At 41.1% G+C, this 13,515-nt stretch overlaps 1 protein-coding gene across 1 annotated transcript in view; it reads left to right on the top strand.

The window, feature by feature from the left end:
• Positions 1-279: 279 nt before the first annotated feature.
• Positions 280-13,515, top strand: part of LOC132489440 (aromatase-like) — a 29,798-nt gene continuing 16,562 nt past the window's right edge. The window contains exons 1-4 of the mRNA XM_060098376.1: positions 280-424; positions 2,434-2,584; positions 10,831-10,985; positions 13,225-13,401. Coding sequence (XP_059954359.1) covers positions 280-424; positions 2,434-2,584; positions 10,831-10,985; positions 13,225-13,401 — 628 coding nt within the window. The remainder of the gene's footprint in view (positions 425-2,433; positions 2,585-10,830; positions 10,986-13,224; positions 13,402-13,515) is intronic.

The raw sequence follows: 13,515 nt of genomic DNA, 5'->3' as shown, positions 1-13,515 counted from the left end.
AACCAAGTGTCTAAACAAAACTAAGACTCTACCAAGGTCAGAAATGCTGCACTTCAAGCCAAAAGATCTCTCTTGGGCTTGATTGTTTTGACTGATAACTACAAATTTGTCTTGTCTAAATGTCCAATCATATTATAAAACAAAGCACCCATCTCTACAGTACAGCATCCTCTGAAGTAACAGGAATCCTAGATGTACCTTTGGGGATTCTCTAATTTTTCTGCCACTCTGATTCCCACAGGACTTTAAATTGCTTCCCCTGAGATCAAGCAACACAAGATGGTTCTGGAAGTGCTGAACTCAGTGCATTATAACATCACCAGCATGGTGACCGAAGTTGTGCCTGTTACCAGCATTGCAATCCTGCTGCTCACTGGCTTTCTTCTCTTGGTTTGGAATTATAAAAACACATCCTCAATACCAGGTAACACAGTCATTTAGTTCTGTATCTAAGGAGAGTGTTTCCTTGGGCTTTTGGTCCATGAGGGTAAAGACAATTTTGCAAAACAGTGAAGAGTAAACCTGAGGAGATGGCTGAAGCCCAAGGCATATTAGCAAATGAATTCAGGTGAACATTTTTCTACCAGTTATCTGCATATGTTAAATGAAAGCATTAAAAAAATCTTAGATAATCCCTTCCAGTCTGCATTTTGTTTTGGTAAAATAGACTTGGCAAAAGTATCCTTTAAAGTAAATTTTAGATGGGGTGGAACAAAGTAAAATTCCAGGTTTTGGATTTTTTTTTAATTTAAATTCATTCCAATTTTGGTCTAAAGGTGAAAATGTCTCTGGAATGCCTTCTGTACTCCTTTCTGTCTCCCTCCCACTTTGCCTCATCCATGTCCTCTACACTCTCCCTTCTTGAATTTATTCCTTCTCTTTACCCCACGCTTCATTTTCTTTTATTGTTGGGCGTGGAGGTGCTGTGAGTACCACCATAAGGGCTGGATGGGACCTGGACAGTGGAAGAAAAATGGGAACACTATGGCTCCTTTGGAACCTCACACCTTGAAAGAATCTTCCACAAGCTCTGTGGATCAATCAAAAGTAGAGTATAATATAATTATCCAGATAATTCCAGTAGAAACAACACCACTCTACACTATCAGATTAACTCAGAATTCCCAGAATTATCAGATGGCTTTGTAGTTTCTTGGAAAATTCCTCATGGCAGGCATGTGTCCCCAGTCCCATAAAAAATTCTGTAAGTCAACCATCTACATATAATGTTATTAGAACCACCCTAAGATTAAGACCCCTTTACCCCAAGACTCCCAAACTTGTTTTGGTTATATAGAGATTAACAGACTTTCCATTAAGGGCAAAAAGAATACCCTGATAATCTTTTCCACATTAACCCAGCTACTTCAAAGTTAAGGAATAAACCTTGTTTGCCAGATTTGGGCTTAGACATCCAATTTAAATGATTCATCCAAAAACTTAGATTATCTAAATTATCAGCACTGTACTGTCTCAGATAGTTGTGTGAGTTTGGGCTGAACGACTATTTCACTGACAGAATGGAATTAAAGGAGTAAGATACAGAAATGGTATAACTTTACAGTAAAACTCCTAAAACCATTCCAACAAGCTTCTGACGTACTTTTCACCACCACCACTAAAATCAAGCTACCAAGTTCGTTCTCTGATACAAGCAACAGCAACTCCCCTGGCTGCTCACCAGATTCATACTCCTCACAATTCTGTCATAGCCTACGTCAGCAAGGGTGTAAGGGCCACGGCTCTTCACTAAAACCACATCACTGGACTCAGACTCTGGTCTAGACACTGATCAGACACACTGCCTCATTCCTCAATGCTTAGCTTTATTTTGTCTCATGAGATTTAGCTTAAGATTCTCTTCTTAAACCAAATCCTTTTTGAAGGAAATAAAAAAGGAATGCATGCTTTTTGTTGGGACATTGTCTTTGCAGACCGTGTCTCTCACAGTTAAAAAGATGACACCCAAACCACAGACTAATTCAAACTCACCCATTCCATTGACTGGTGCTTTCAAACCCAAAGTTTTCAGACAAAACTAGGCAGCCAGACAGACCTGTCAGCTTGTCACTTGTCCTGGTTTTCGTGCCTGTTACCAGAGGGACTGATTGACTTGTATTTGAAACTCATTGACACCATTTAACACAGCAAGAATAGAGTAGACACCTATTTCAGGTCTGTTCAGACTGAAATGCGTGAGACCAAATGGAACTGGAGTGGTGTAGACTCTGGATTACTTTTTACTCATGGAGCTGTGAAGAGTGTCATGTTAACTTGTGTTGTTGTTTTAATCATTTTGTGTGTGTGATTCACCTATATACATCAGAAGATAAAGGACAGCCAGATCAAAAGAACAAGAATAGCAGTTAATTTAAAGTAATTGCTCTTTTTGGTGTTGCAGAAATACTGATTGTGATCTGATGACTTTCCTAGGTCCTGGCTACTTTCTGGGAATTGGACCCCTCATTTCCTACTTCAGGTTCCTCTGGATGGGGAATGGCAGTGCCTGCAATTACTACAACAAGACATATGGTGAATTCGTAAGAGTCTGGATATGTGGAGAGGAAACCCTCATTATTAGCAAGTAAGTCTGTTAATAATCGGGGACATATTTAAAAATCAAGGCTGGGATTTTCATATTAAAAACCAAACAAACTTATTTCGATATCTTGATGTCTGTTGCTAAAGATGTGCTTTTACTACTTTTTAAATGAAGGATGATGCCTGCAGCTCAGGATCTAGGACAGTGCTTCTCACCCTGGCTGCATATTAAAGTAACCCAAGGAGCTGTTCAAAACCCCACTGCCCAGGCCACAAACCCAAGTTTTACAGTCTCCTGGGAAGGAGGGACCTGGGCATCAGTAGTGTTTAGAGCCCCCAAAATGATAGCAACGTGCTACAGAGCTTGAGGAGGAAAAAAGGTAAGAAGCTTCCAGAGTAGAGGGCCTTTCCCTGGGGTTGGGGAAACACCTAAGCAGGTTGGAGGGGTTCTGTCTAATTTTCTTACCCTTAAGTGTAGTTCAGGTGCTGGGAGTGCAAGACTAGACCTGGAGGGAAGAATGAAGCACATGTGAAAGGACCAGAGGACCAGGAAGAAATTGCTCTTAGACACTAGGTACTTAGATCACCAGATAAATTCCCAGGAACCCTGACCAGTTGCTGAAATAGGATCCTCGTTACAGTGCAGGTAGCACCTAGCAACGCTGCTGTCTTAATTAGGAAAGTGACCTTAGCGACCCTGACAGGGTCAGGTGCTGATTCACGCTGAGAACATGACAAAACTCACGCTGCCCTTCCCCCAGCTTTCCCAGTTCTTTCCCTTTTCTGTCCTCACAGGCTTTTCTCTGGTTGGAGTCTCTGTGTTCTCCTTAATTGCCGCCCAGCCGCTCAATTTTCTTAAGGGATGAGCTCCCCGCAGGAATAGGACATGTTTGTCCCCATCTCCTTCCCTTGTCTGCTCTTCAGGTCCTTCCAGAACTACCCATACCTCTTAAAAAGACCCCACTGGACGTCAGAAAGCTCTTCCTTTTTCTCTGAATAATATGCCAGGTATTTTCTCTTCTGAAAATTTTGACGTCTGTAGTTATTACACCTGTGTAGAGATTATGGGCCAACTTTTCCAAGCAGCTCAGTTCTGAAGTGGGGGGCTGCAGAACTTCGGAGCACGATGGGGTGGGGAGTCAGGCACCAGTGCTGCCACGATTCTGCCTGAGCAACTGGGGGCTATGGGGAGAGGTCCATCTAATCACCTGTAGATAAAGTGCATGATTCCCCAGGCAGAGATGCTCTAAATTATTGAGGGTCTACAGAAGTTATGCATGACACTATATGTCATGTGTATATGTGTTTGTCACGAATATCAAAAATAGAATGTGAATAGCATCCATAAAGAGGAACTGGCATTTAACATGATAATTAGGATGATACTTGGCCATATGTTAGCAATTAAAATAACAATTAAGGTTATATTATTTGTATACCTGTTTTAGTCATTTCCAAATTTATAGGAAATTCATTCTTTTATTCTGTAACATACATTCATTTATTAGAATTTACTCTATACTAAGCACTGGATGACCCTAAACTATCATAGAAATTATTGGCTCTCCATTCATTCATTAAATAAATATTTATTGAGAACTTATTACGTACAATAGGTATCATGAACAAATCACTCCCAAATCCCTACCCTTGTAGAGGAATATATTGTTACAGTATTAATATACCAACAATAAAAGGCTAAAACATAGTATTATCAGTAGGATGAACAACTGTCTTGGTTTACTTGGAACCAGAGGATTTCCCATGTTGTGGGGTTTTTAAGCTGGGCAAACCAGGATGGTTGTCCACACCATTATCAGGTAGATATGGGCTATATACAAGATAAGGTGGGTGGAGCAACTTTGGGATGGGGAGAAATCAGGATTCTATTTCAGATATTTTGACTTGACTTGCCTAGTACCACTGAATAGGATACTAAGAAGGAAGTTCTAACCATTCAAACCTTCGACTGTAGTCAGAAACTAGCAAAGGAGGGCTTCCCTGGTGGCACAGTGGTTAGGAGTCTGCCTGCCGATGCAGGGGATGCGGGTTCGTGCCCCGGTCCGGGAAGATCCCACGTGCCATGGAGCGGCTGGGCCCGTGAGCATGGCCGCTGAGCCTGCGTGTCCGGAGCCTGTGCTCCGCAACGGGAGAGGCCACAGCAGTGAGAGGCCCACGTACAGCAAAAAAAAAAAAAAAAAAAAGAAACTAGCAAAGGAGGCTGAGAAGAACAGCCACACAGATAAGGGAAAGCCAGGAGAGTGTGGTGGTTTGAAAGCCAGGCGAGAATGCATGTCAGGGAGGATGGAATAGTCAACTCTCCAGATAGGGCCACATGACTGGACAGAGATGTGAGCATTGCATTTAGCACCAGGGAGGTCATGGGTGACCTTGACAAGGGCAGTTTCAATGGAGTGCTGGGGGCAAAAGTCTGACCACTGTGGAGAATGGAGAGAGAAGAATTGGAGGCAGCAGGTATAGACACTCTTTCCAGGAGTTTGCCATAAAGGAGGCAGAGAAATGGAACAGAGTTGAAAGGGATGTTTGGTCCAAGGAGTTTTTATTTGTTAAGATACAAGATATTAGGACATGTGTGTTTTGATGGGAATGATGAGTTACAGAGGAAATTGTTGATGCAGCACACAGAAGGAGTGTGCCAGGTGAGATGACAAGGGGGTCCAGGTAACAACTGGACGTGGCCTTGAAAAGGGACACGCAAGTTCATCCACAGTAACAGGAGGGAAGGTTGAATATATGGGCACTGATACTGGTGGTTGGACTTGCAGAGGTTCCAGTTGATTCTGTCTTCTCAATAAAATAGGAAGTAAAGTCTGTAGCTGAAATTAAAGGTGAGGAAGTACAACACTGGGGGACAGAGGAGACCGGATATAACAGTCATCCAGGAAAGCGAGAGTGACGGAACTTGGGAAATTTAGTAGAACTGGCAGCTCCACTAAGGGCCCACTTGAATTTTTTTTATTAGTTTCTGCTTTATAACAAAGTGAATCAGTCATACGTATACATCTGTTCCCCCATCCCTTCCCTCTTGCGTCTCCCTCCCTCCCACCCTCCCAATCCCACCCCTCTAGCTGGTCACAAAGCACCGAGCTGATCTCCCTGTGCTATGCAGCTGCTTCCCACTAGCTATCTACCTTACGTTTGGTAGTGTATATATGTCCATGCCTCTCTTTCGCTTTGTCACAGCTTACCCTTCCCCCTCCCCATATCCTCAAGTCCATTCTCAAGTAGGTCTGTGTCTTTATTCCTGTTTTACCCCTAGGTTCTTCATGACATTTTTTTTTCTTAAATTCCATATATATGTGTTACCATACGGTATTTGTCTTTCTCTTTCTGAGTTACTTCACTCTGTATGACAGACTCTAGGTCTATCCACCTCATTACAAATAACTCAATTTTGTTTCTTTTTATGGCTGAGTAATATTCCATTGTACATATGTGCCACATCTTCTTTATCCATTCATCTGGTGATGGACACTTAGGTTGTTTCCATCTCCGGGCTATTGTGAATAGAGCTGCAATGAACATTTTGGTACATGTCTCTTTTTGAATTATGGTTTTCTCAGGGTATATGCCCAGTAGTGGGATTCCTGGGTCATATGGTAGTTCTATTTTTAGCTTTTTAAGGAACCTCCATACTGTCCTCCATAGTGGCTGTACCAATTCACATTCCCACCAGCAGTGCAAGAGTGTTCCCTTTTCTCCACACCCTCTCCAGCATTTATTGTTTCTAGATTTCTTGATGATGGCCATTCTGACTGGTGTGAGATGATATCTCATTGTAGTTTTGATTTGCATTTCTCTAATGATTAATGATGTTGAGCATTCTTTCATGTGTTTGTTGGCAGTCTGTATATCTTCTTTGGAGAAATGCTTATTTAAGTCTTCTGCCCATTTTTGGATTGAGTTGTTTGTTTTTTTGCTATTGAGCTGCGTGAGCTGCTTATAAATTTTCGAGATTAATCCTTTGTCAGTTGCTTCATTTGCAAATATTTTCTCCCATTCTGAGGGTTGTCTTTTGGTCTTGTTTATGGTTTCCTTTGCTGTGCAAAAGCTCTGAAGTTTCATTAGGTCCTATTTGTTTATCTTTGTTTTTATTTCCATTTCTCTAGGAGGTGGGTCAAAAAGGATCTTGCTGTGATTTATGTCATAGAGTGTTCTGCCTATGTTTTCCTCTAAGAGTTTGATAGTTTCTGGCCTTACATTTAGGTCTTTAATCCATTTTGAGCTCATTTTTGTGTATGGTGTTAGGGAATGATCTAATCTCATAATTTTACATGTCCCTGTCCAGTTTTCCCAGCACCACTTATTGAAGAGGCTGTCCTTTCTCCACTGTACATTCCTGCCTCCTTTATCAAAGATAAGTTGACCATATGTGCGTGGGTTTATCTCTGGGCTTTCTATCCTGTTCCATTGATCTATCTTTCTGTTTTTGTGCCAGTACCACACTGTCTTGATTACTGTAGCTTTGTAGTATTGTCTGAAATCAGGGAGCCTGATTCCTCCAGCTCCGTTTTTCGTTCTCAAGATTGCTTTGGCTATTCGGGGTCTTTTGTTTTTCCAAACAAATTTTGAAATTGTTTTTTCTAGTTCTGTGAAAAATGCCAATGGTAGTTTGATAGGGATTCCATTGAATCTGTACATTGCTTTGGGTAGTAGAGTCATTTTCACAATATTGATTCTTCCAATCCAGGAGCATGGTATATCTCTCCATCTATTTGTATCATCTTTAATTTCTTTCATCAGTGTCTTATAATTTTCTGCACACAGGTCTTTTGTCTCCTTAGGTAGGTTTATTCCTAGATATTTTATTCTTTTTGTTGCAGTGGTAAATGGGAGTGTTTTCTTGATTTCACTTTCAGATTTTTCATCATTAGTGTACAGGAATGCCAGAGATTTCTGTGCATTAATTTTGTATCCTGCTACTTTACCAAATTCATTGATTAGCTCTAGTAGTTTTCTGGTAGCATCTTTAGGATTCTCTATGTATAGTATCATGTCATCTGCAAACAGTAACAGCTTTACTTCTTCTTTTCCAATTTGGATTCCTTTTATTTGCTTTTCTTCTCTGATTGCTGTGGCTAAAACTTCCAAAACTAAGTTGAATAAGAGTGGTGAGAGTGGGCAGCCTTGTCTTGTTCCTGATCTTAGTGGAAATGGTTTCAGTTTTTCACCATTGAGGACGATGTTGGCTGTGGGTTTTTCATATATGGGCCCACTTGAATTTAACTGAGACCTGTGTGTGTGTGTGTGTGTCTGTGTCCATGTGCATGTATAGTTTTTTTCCCTGGCCCCATTCAGCTGCCAGGTGTAAGCACGGAGTAAGCTAAACTGAGAGTTGGATTTGGCCAGGGTTGAGGTTTTACCAGGCAATTAGGACAAAGTAAGCAGAGGGTCAAGGGACTTGAGGATGCATGAAAAGGAGAGACTCTAAAGATCGACAAGAAAATATTTTTCCAACTTTCTAGTAAGAAAAGTTCTTCTAGTTCTTCTAACAGGAAAGTTAGAAGAGCAGTCCTCTGCCCTTTTTCACCATGACCTTGACCTTCTGAAGAGACCACATCAGTTGTCTTACAGGATGGCCCACATTCCAAATCTCTCAGTGTCTCATTATGGTGTCATTGAACATATTCTTCTATTCCTGGTATTGCTTATAAACTGAACACTAGGTCTATAGGCTCTATTCAATTCAGGTTAATTGTTGTGTAATAATACCTTCCTGTTAGTCCTAGGCACTTCACATTGCATCACATCAAGAGACCGGGGAAGGTGGTCTCGTATTAGTGATACTAAATTTGATCAGCTTAGGGTGGTTACAGTCAGATCTCTTTGTTACAAAGATTCTTTTTCTCTTGCAGTGACCTCAGTATCAAACCTGGGTAAGGATAGAGGGCAAAGGACAGGGAAAATGTGGTACGATTGATGGAGTGTAAGTCACAGGCACAGAACAGGGCTACACAAGGCACGTGTTTTTAAATGTTTGGTACCAAATATTCCATTGATTGTCTCCCCTCTATTTCTAGTACTCATCAATCTTGAACCTGACCACAGGTGTGTGAGTTCTTTGAACTCAGAACGGGAGGGTGGCTTTTTCTTTACCACCTAAGGACTTACTTCCTGGCTACTTTTCATCTTGAAGAGACATTAGGTTTGCCATCTTTAGGGATGTCTTTTGACTTCAGTCACATTTCAAGAAGAATAATGACCCCAGGGATCAGGCACCTTACACTACCCACTGTCCCTTCTGAGCTTGGGGACTCACTCTGTCTCTCCTCAGTGGTAAGAAGTCCTCACTCTCCCAGCCAGTCAGTCACTCTGTCAGTCAATGTAACAACTCCCTCACCTGGTGTTACAGGCCAGTCCACACTGTGGGAAGGAGATCTCTAGTGTTCTCCTGAATATCAGGGGAGCTCTGGGCTGACATCCCTAGTTCATCACCAACCTTCCCTTCTTCACTTTCCTGATTTACTCCAGTTAGATAAAGCCAGCCTACTTTTGATAAGTGACCTTATTTTAAAGTGCTCATCCTTGGTGACACTTTGCTTGCTGTATCACTTCTGTCTTCCCTACTTTGTTCTTTGCCAAGTCAGAGCCTCTGTCTCAGGATAACTGAGATGTTGGTGCCCCCTAAAGGACAACTGACTTAATTGTTCGCTCTTTATTAACTAACATTTAATTCGGTTGAAGTTTTTAATTGTCCAGTAATTCCTCAAAACATATGGACAGACCAATGTGTTTTATGATATACTCAAAAGCACTAAAGGTCAGAGCAGAAAAATAGCATTCTATCTGTCAACTAATCACTCAAAATTTGTAGATCTGAGTTTGTGAGTAAAGAGTATACAAATTACTTGCTGCTTTGATTATAGAGTGATTTAGGGGATGGTACGAATAGCTAGAATTCTGAAGTCTATTAATTAAATAAGAATTTCAGTCCTTTCTATAGCATGATGTCATATACAGGACAAAATTTTATATATGTATCAGTCAAATTAATTCCCTGGAATACAAATTGAAGTATCTCGATTTGTGTATTGAAAATACAATACATGAAATAAAGCCACCCCACCTTTTATCCTGAAGAGACTAACTATCCATTTATCCTTTATGCTCTCAAATGTTAAATTATTTAAATGATTCATTTATACTTCCAATGCCATAGCCTAATTTATAATCAATCTTAATAAAACGTCTTCTCAACAAAGTGAGTCTCTCTGCAGTAGAATTCTGTACCACTGTCCTAAGAAGACAATATTCTCCTCACACATGGAGGCCCCATGACGTCTTCAGCTAGGATTTTACAACATGTTATAATGCTCATTGCCTTATCGTACCCCAATTAGAGTAGGATTTGGGGCAGGAAGCAAGTCCTGAAGGAGGACATGGGTGGGGAGGGGCTGCCTGCTCCTTCCTAGTTGCTCTGAAGGCCCAGCTCAGGCCTTAAGAGCCAGGCCTGGGTTGGGAATGGAGGGCAGAGCAGTGGAAGAGGAACCAGGAAGTTCAAGGAAGCCTGGGTTCCTGGCAAGGTCCCAGGGTTGACACAGCAAGGGCTTTCTAACGGCTCAGCGTGTCCTATGTCCTGGGAGAACTCTGTGACCCTGGAGACCTCGGTGAATCATGATGGATGCAGAGCCCCAAGACAGCTGCTGTCACCACCACAGAGAGCCTTCCAGGCCCAGCCCAGTCAGCCAAGTCCAGGGCCAGAGGTGCCCAGGAGATGTCCTTCTGTCCTAGAATGATACTACCCTGGAGGGGCCAGGCCTGATTAGAGCCTCTGGGAGATGGGTGGTACAAGGCAGAACTGCTGCTTCCAAACTAAAGAGATAAGATTTCAGTTACTCCAGCAACTTCCGATTATGAGGTTCATTTCTGCATGGGGAGCACTGTCTAGAGAGGGACTGCTTGGGTGCTGGAGGCTCTCAGGAATATGGTGGTGTGGAGGGTTCAGTTTCTTACAGGCTTGCAGCTTTGATAACATTAGAGGGTCGTATTTTAGTGACTTGGAGTTAGAGAAGGTGAAATAACGAATAACTGTGTGTGTGTGTTCGATCTTTAGGGATGCTCAAACAGAGAGCTAGTATGTAGAAATGTTTCAACTGGAGAAGGAGGTTCTTGTGCTAACACAAGTGCTTAGTTAATCTGAATACTAGAAATTATGCATTGCATTTAGATCCACAGGCATTTGGTATGAGAGCCACCTGGTAGGCAAACTCATCACACTGAGTTCTCCTGACCCTCAACAAGTAACCCCAAGGTTTGCTTTCTCTGCAGATCCTCAAGTGTGTTCCACGTAATGAAGCACAATCACTACACATCCCGATTCGGCAGCAAACTTGGGTTGCAGTGCATTGGCATGCATGAGAAAGGCATCATATTTAACAATAATCCAGTCCTCTGGAAAGCTGTTAGAACTTATTTTATGAAAGGTATTCAGATGTCCAGCTACATTCTGCTCTTTTGTCTATGAATATGCCTTCTTGAAATCATTTTTAACTTCTGCTGCTTCACAGTTTTGAAATAGTAAGAGCTAACATTCATTATACATGTACTATGTAGTAGGCACTGTTTAAGCCCTTGATAACTTTAATCCCACAGCAACCCCATGTGTTAAATACCCTTATCACCTCCATTTTACAACTGAGAAAACTGAAGCATAAAGAGTTTAAATAGCTTGCCCAAGTTTCCACCAATAGCAAATGGTAGCACAGGATACAATCCCAGAGCCTACGTATTCACCCAACACAAACTCTGTCCTTCTTGTTGACCCACAATTTCATGAATGTGAAGGAGAATTGGCACCCTACATACTTAAGATCACTTCAGTTAAGAACTTAGTATGTCAGCCATATAGTTGATTTAGCATAACTAACATGTTTGCTGAATCATTGGCTGACATCCCAGATGTCTTAAGATAGCAATTTGCAAATAAATTACAGAATTTTAGAACTGAGAAGAGTTGTATATGTCATTTCATCCAGACTCTGAGTTTTATACTTAAAGAGTACATTTCTAGAGAGCTTGTGATTTTTCCTCCAGGCAACATAGCCAGGTATGGAGGAGCAGAGACTGGATTACAAACCTCCTTATCTAGTGATTTCCCCCTTTACTATATGCTGCTGGAATGGAAGCCTTTGGCTTCAAACCACACATTCATTATCTTACAGTTTTATGGGTCAAAAGTCTGACATGGGTCTCACCGGGCTAAAATCAAGGCACTGGCAAGCCTGTGTTCCTTTCTGGAGCTTCTAGGGAGAAAGTGTTTCCTCACCTTTTCCAGGTTCTAGAGGCTCCCCATTCCTTTTATACGTTTGAAATGTGTTTTATACATTTGAAATGTGGTTTCAAGCTCTTGAACATAGAGGCAAATCATACATCAGTCTGGGAGTGGCAAATCATGCATCAGTCTGGGAGTGATAAACAAAGCCAACACTTCCATGCAAAGGATTGATTCACTGAGGAATCATTTATCTCACTTGTGATTTTGACAGTCTCCCAGGAAACAGCATCCTGGCCTTTCATATCTCCAGGTCCCTCCTAAAGTCAGAAAGTATGTTGCCAACCCAAACTCCCTTTTTATACATGGGTGGAAATGCTTAGACTCTAGGACCACTCACCAGGTTTCCTTTCTTATTTGCCAAGTGTGCCTTCAGGGGCTTCTGCAGCACAGCTGATTTGTTTTGTTTGAGGGCTCTGACTTTAACAGCAAGTCTGAATAAAAAAGACATAAAAAAGAGAGATTACTCCTAAAGAAAGCTTAAAGCAACCTTGAACAAACAGAGAAAGGAGGACTTTAAGAGTTAAACGCATGTTAGACCACCTACCATTAGGACCACTAGATGCTCAGATGGTCAGGAGCCAAGAAAGAGAGAGATCAGAGCCAGTTCACTCTACCTGGTTTCATTCATTCATTCATCTATTCATTCACTCATTCATTCATTCCTCCTTTTGACAAATATATATCGAGGGCCACCCTGTACTATGGACTTGAAGTACAATGCTAATAGGTTATCACTGTCCCCAGTGTTCCCAGTCCTGTGAAGAAGACTGTTCAACCAACAAAGTTTTGTTTTGTTGATAAGACATTGATTGAGTACAATAAATCTGGATGTAGTTTGAAGAGAAACCAAAACTAAGAGAAGGGTACATTTGGTAATTTATAAGACTAGGACTTTACACATATGAACTACAATTAAACAGGAAGCCCCTTAGATCTGAAAGGTAAGATCCAATTTGAATAGTTCTGTAGCAATATTCTGCCACCCATTGAAATATAAAATATCACCCAAGTGAAATCCAAACCTTCTTTAGAGAGAAATGTACATAATATAGAAAATTACTAATTTGTAATTTATGATCACAAATACTAAATGTTTCATTTGCAATCTCACAAATGATTTGTCATAGGTAGAATAAAAGTTTAATTTTGAATCATTTGTTTTAAAAAGATTTGTCATTCATTCATTCATTCATTTTTAATCATAAAACTGATACTTTCTAGTAGACAATTAGTAGAATATAGAAAAATGAAAAGAATATGAAAATTTCCACCCATTTATTGAATAAAAATTTGTGGTCAGTTAAGCTCCAAACGTAAAAAGTCAAAATTGCCTGATAGTTTGTATGCCCTGGAGTTGGAGGCGGCTCACTCTGACGTGTACCCTTCAGCTTTGTCTGGCCCCAGCCTGGTGCGCATGGTGACCATATGTGCTGATTCCATCACCAAGCATCTGGACAGACTGGAGGAGGTCCGCAACGAGTTGGGCTATGTGGATGTGTTGACCCTCATGCGGCGCATAATGCTGGACACCTCTAACAAGCTCTTCCTGGGGATCCCCTTGGACGGTACTGAAATTTTCACTTTTTTTTAATATATATATGTGTATATATATATATATATACATATATATATATATGTATATATATATATATTTTGGCTGTGTTGGGTCTTCGTTGCTG

Source organism: Mesoplodon densirostris, chromosome 4 (assembly GCF_025265405.1).
Source record: "Mesoplodon densirostris isolate mMesDen1 chromosome 4, mMesDen1 primary haplotype, whole genome shotgun sequence".
Lineage (NCBI taxonomy): Eukaryota > Metazoa > Chordata > Mammalia > Artiodactyla > Ziphiidae > Mesoplodon > Mesoplodon densirostris.
The sequence above is the reverse complement of the archived record's forward strand: the minus strand, read 5'-3'. Positions and strand labels throughout refer to the sequence as shown.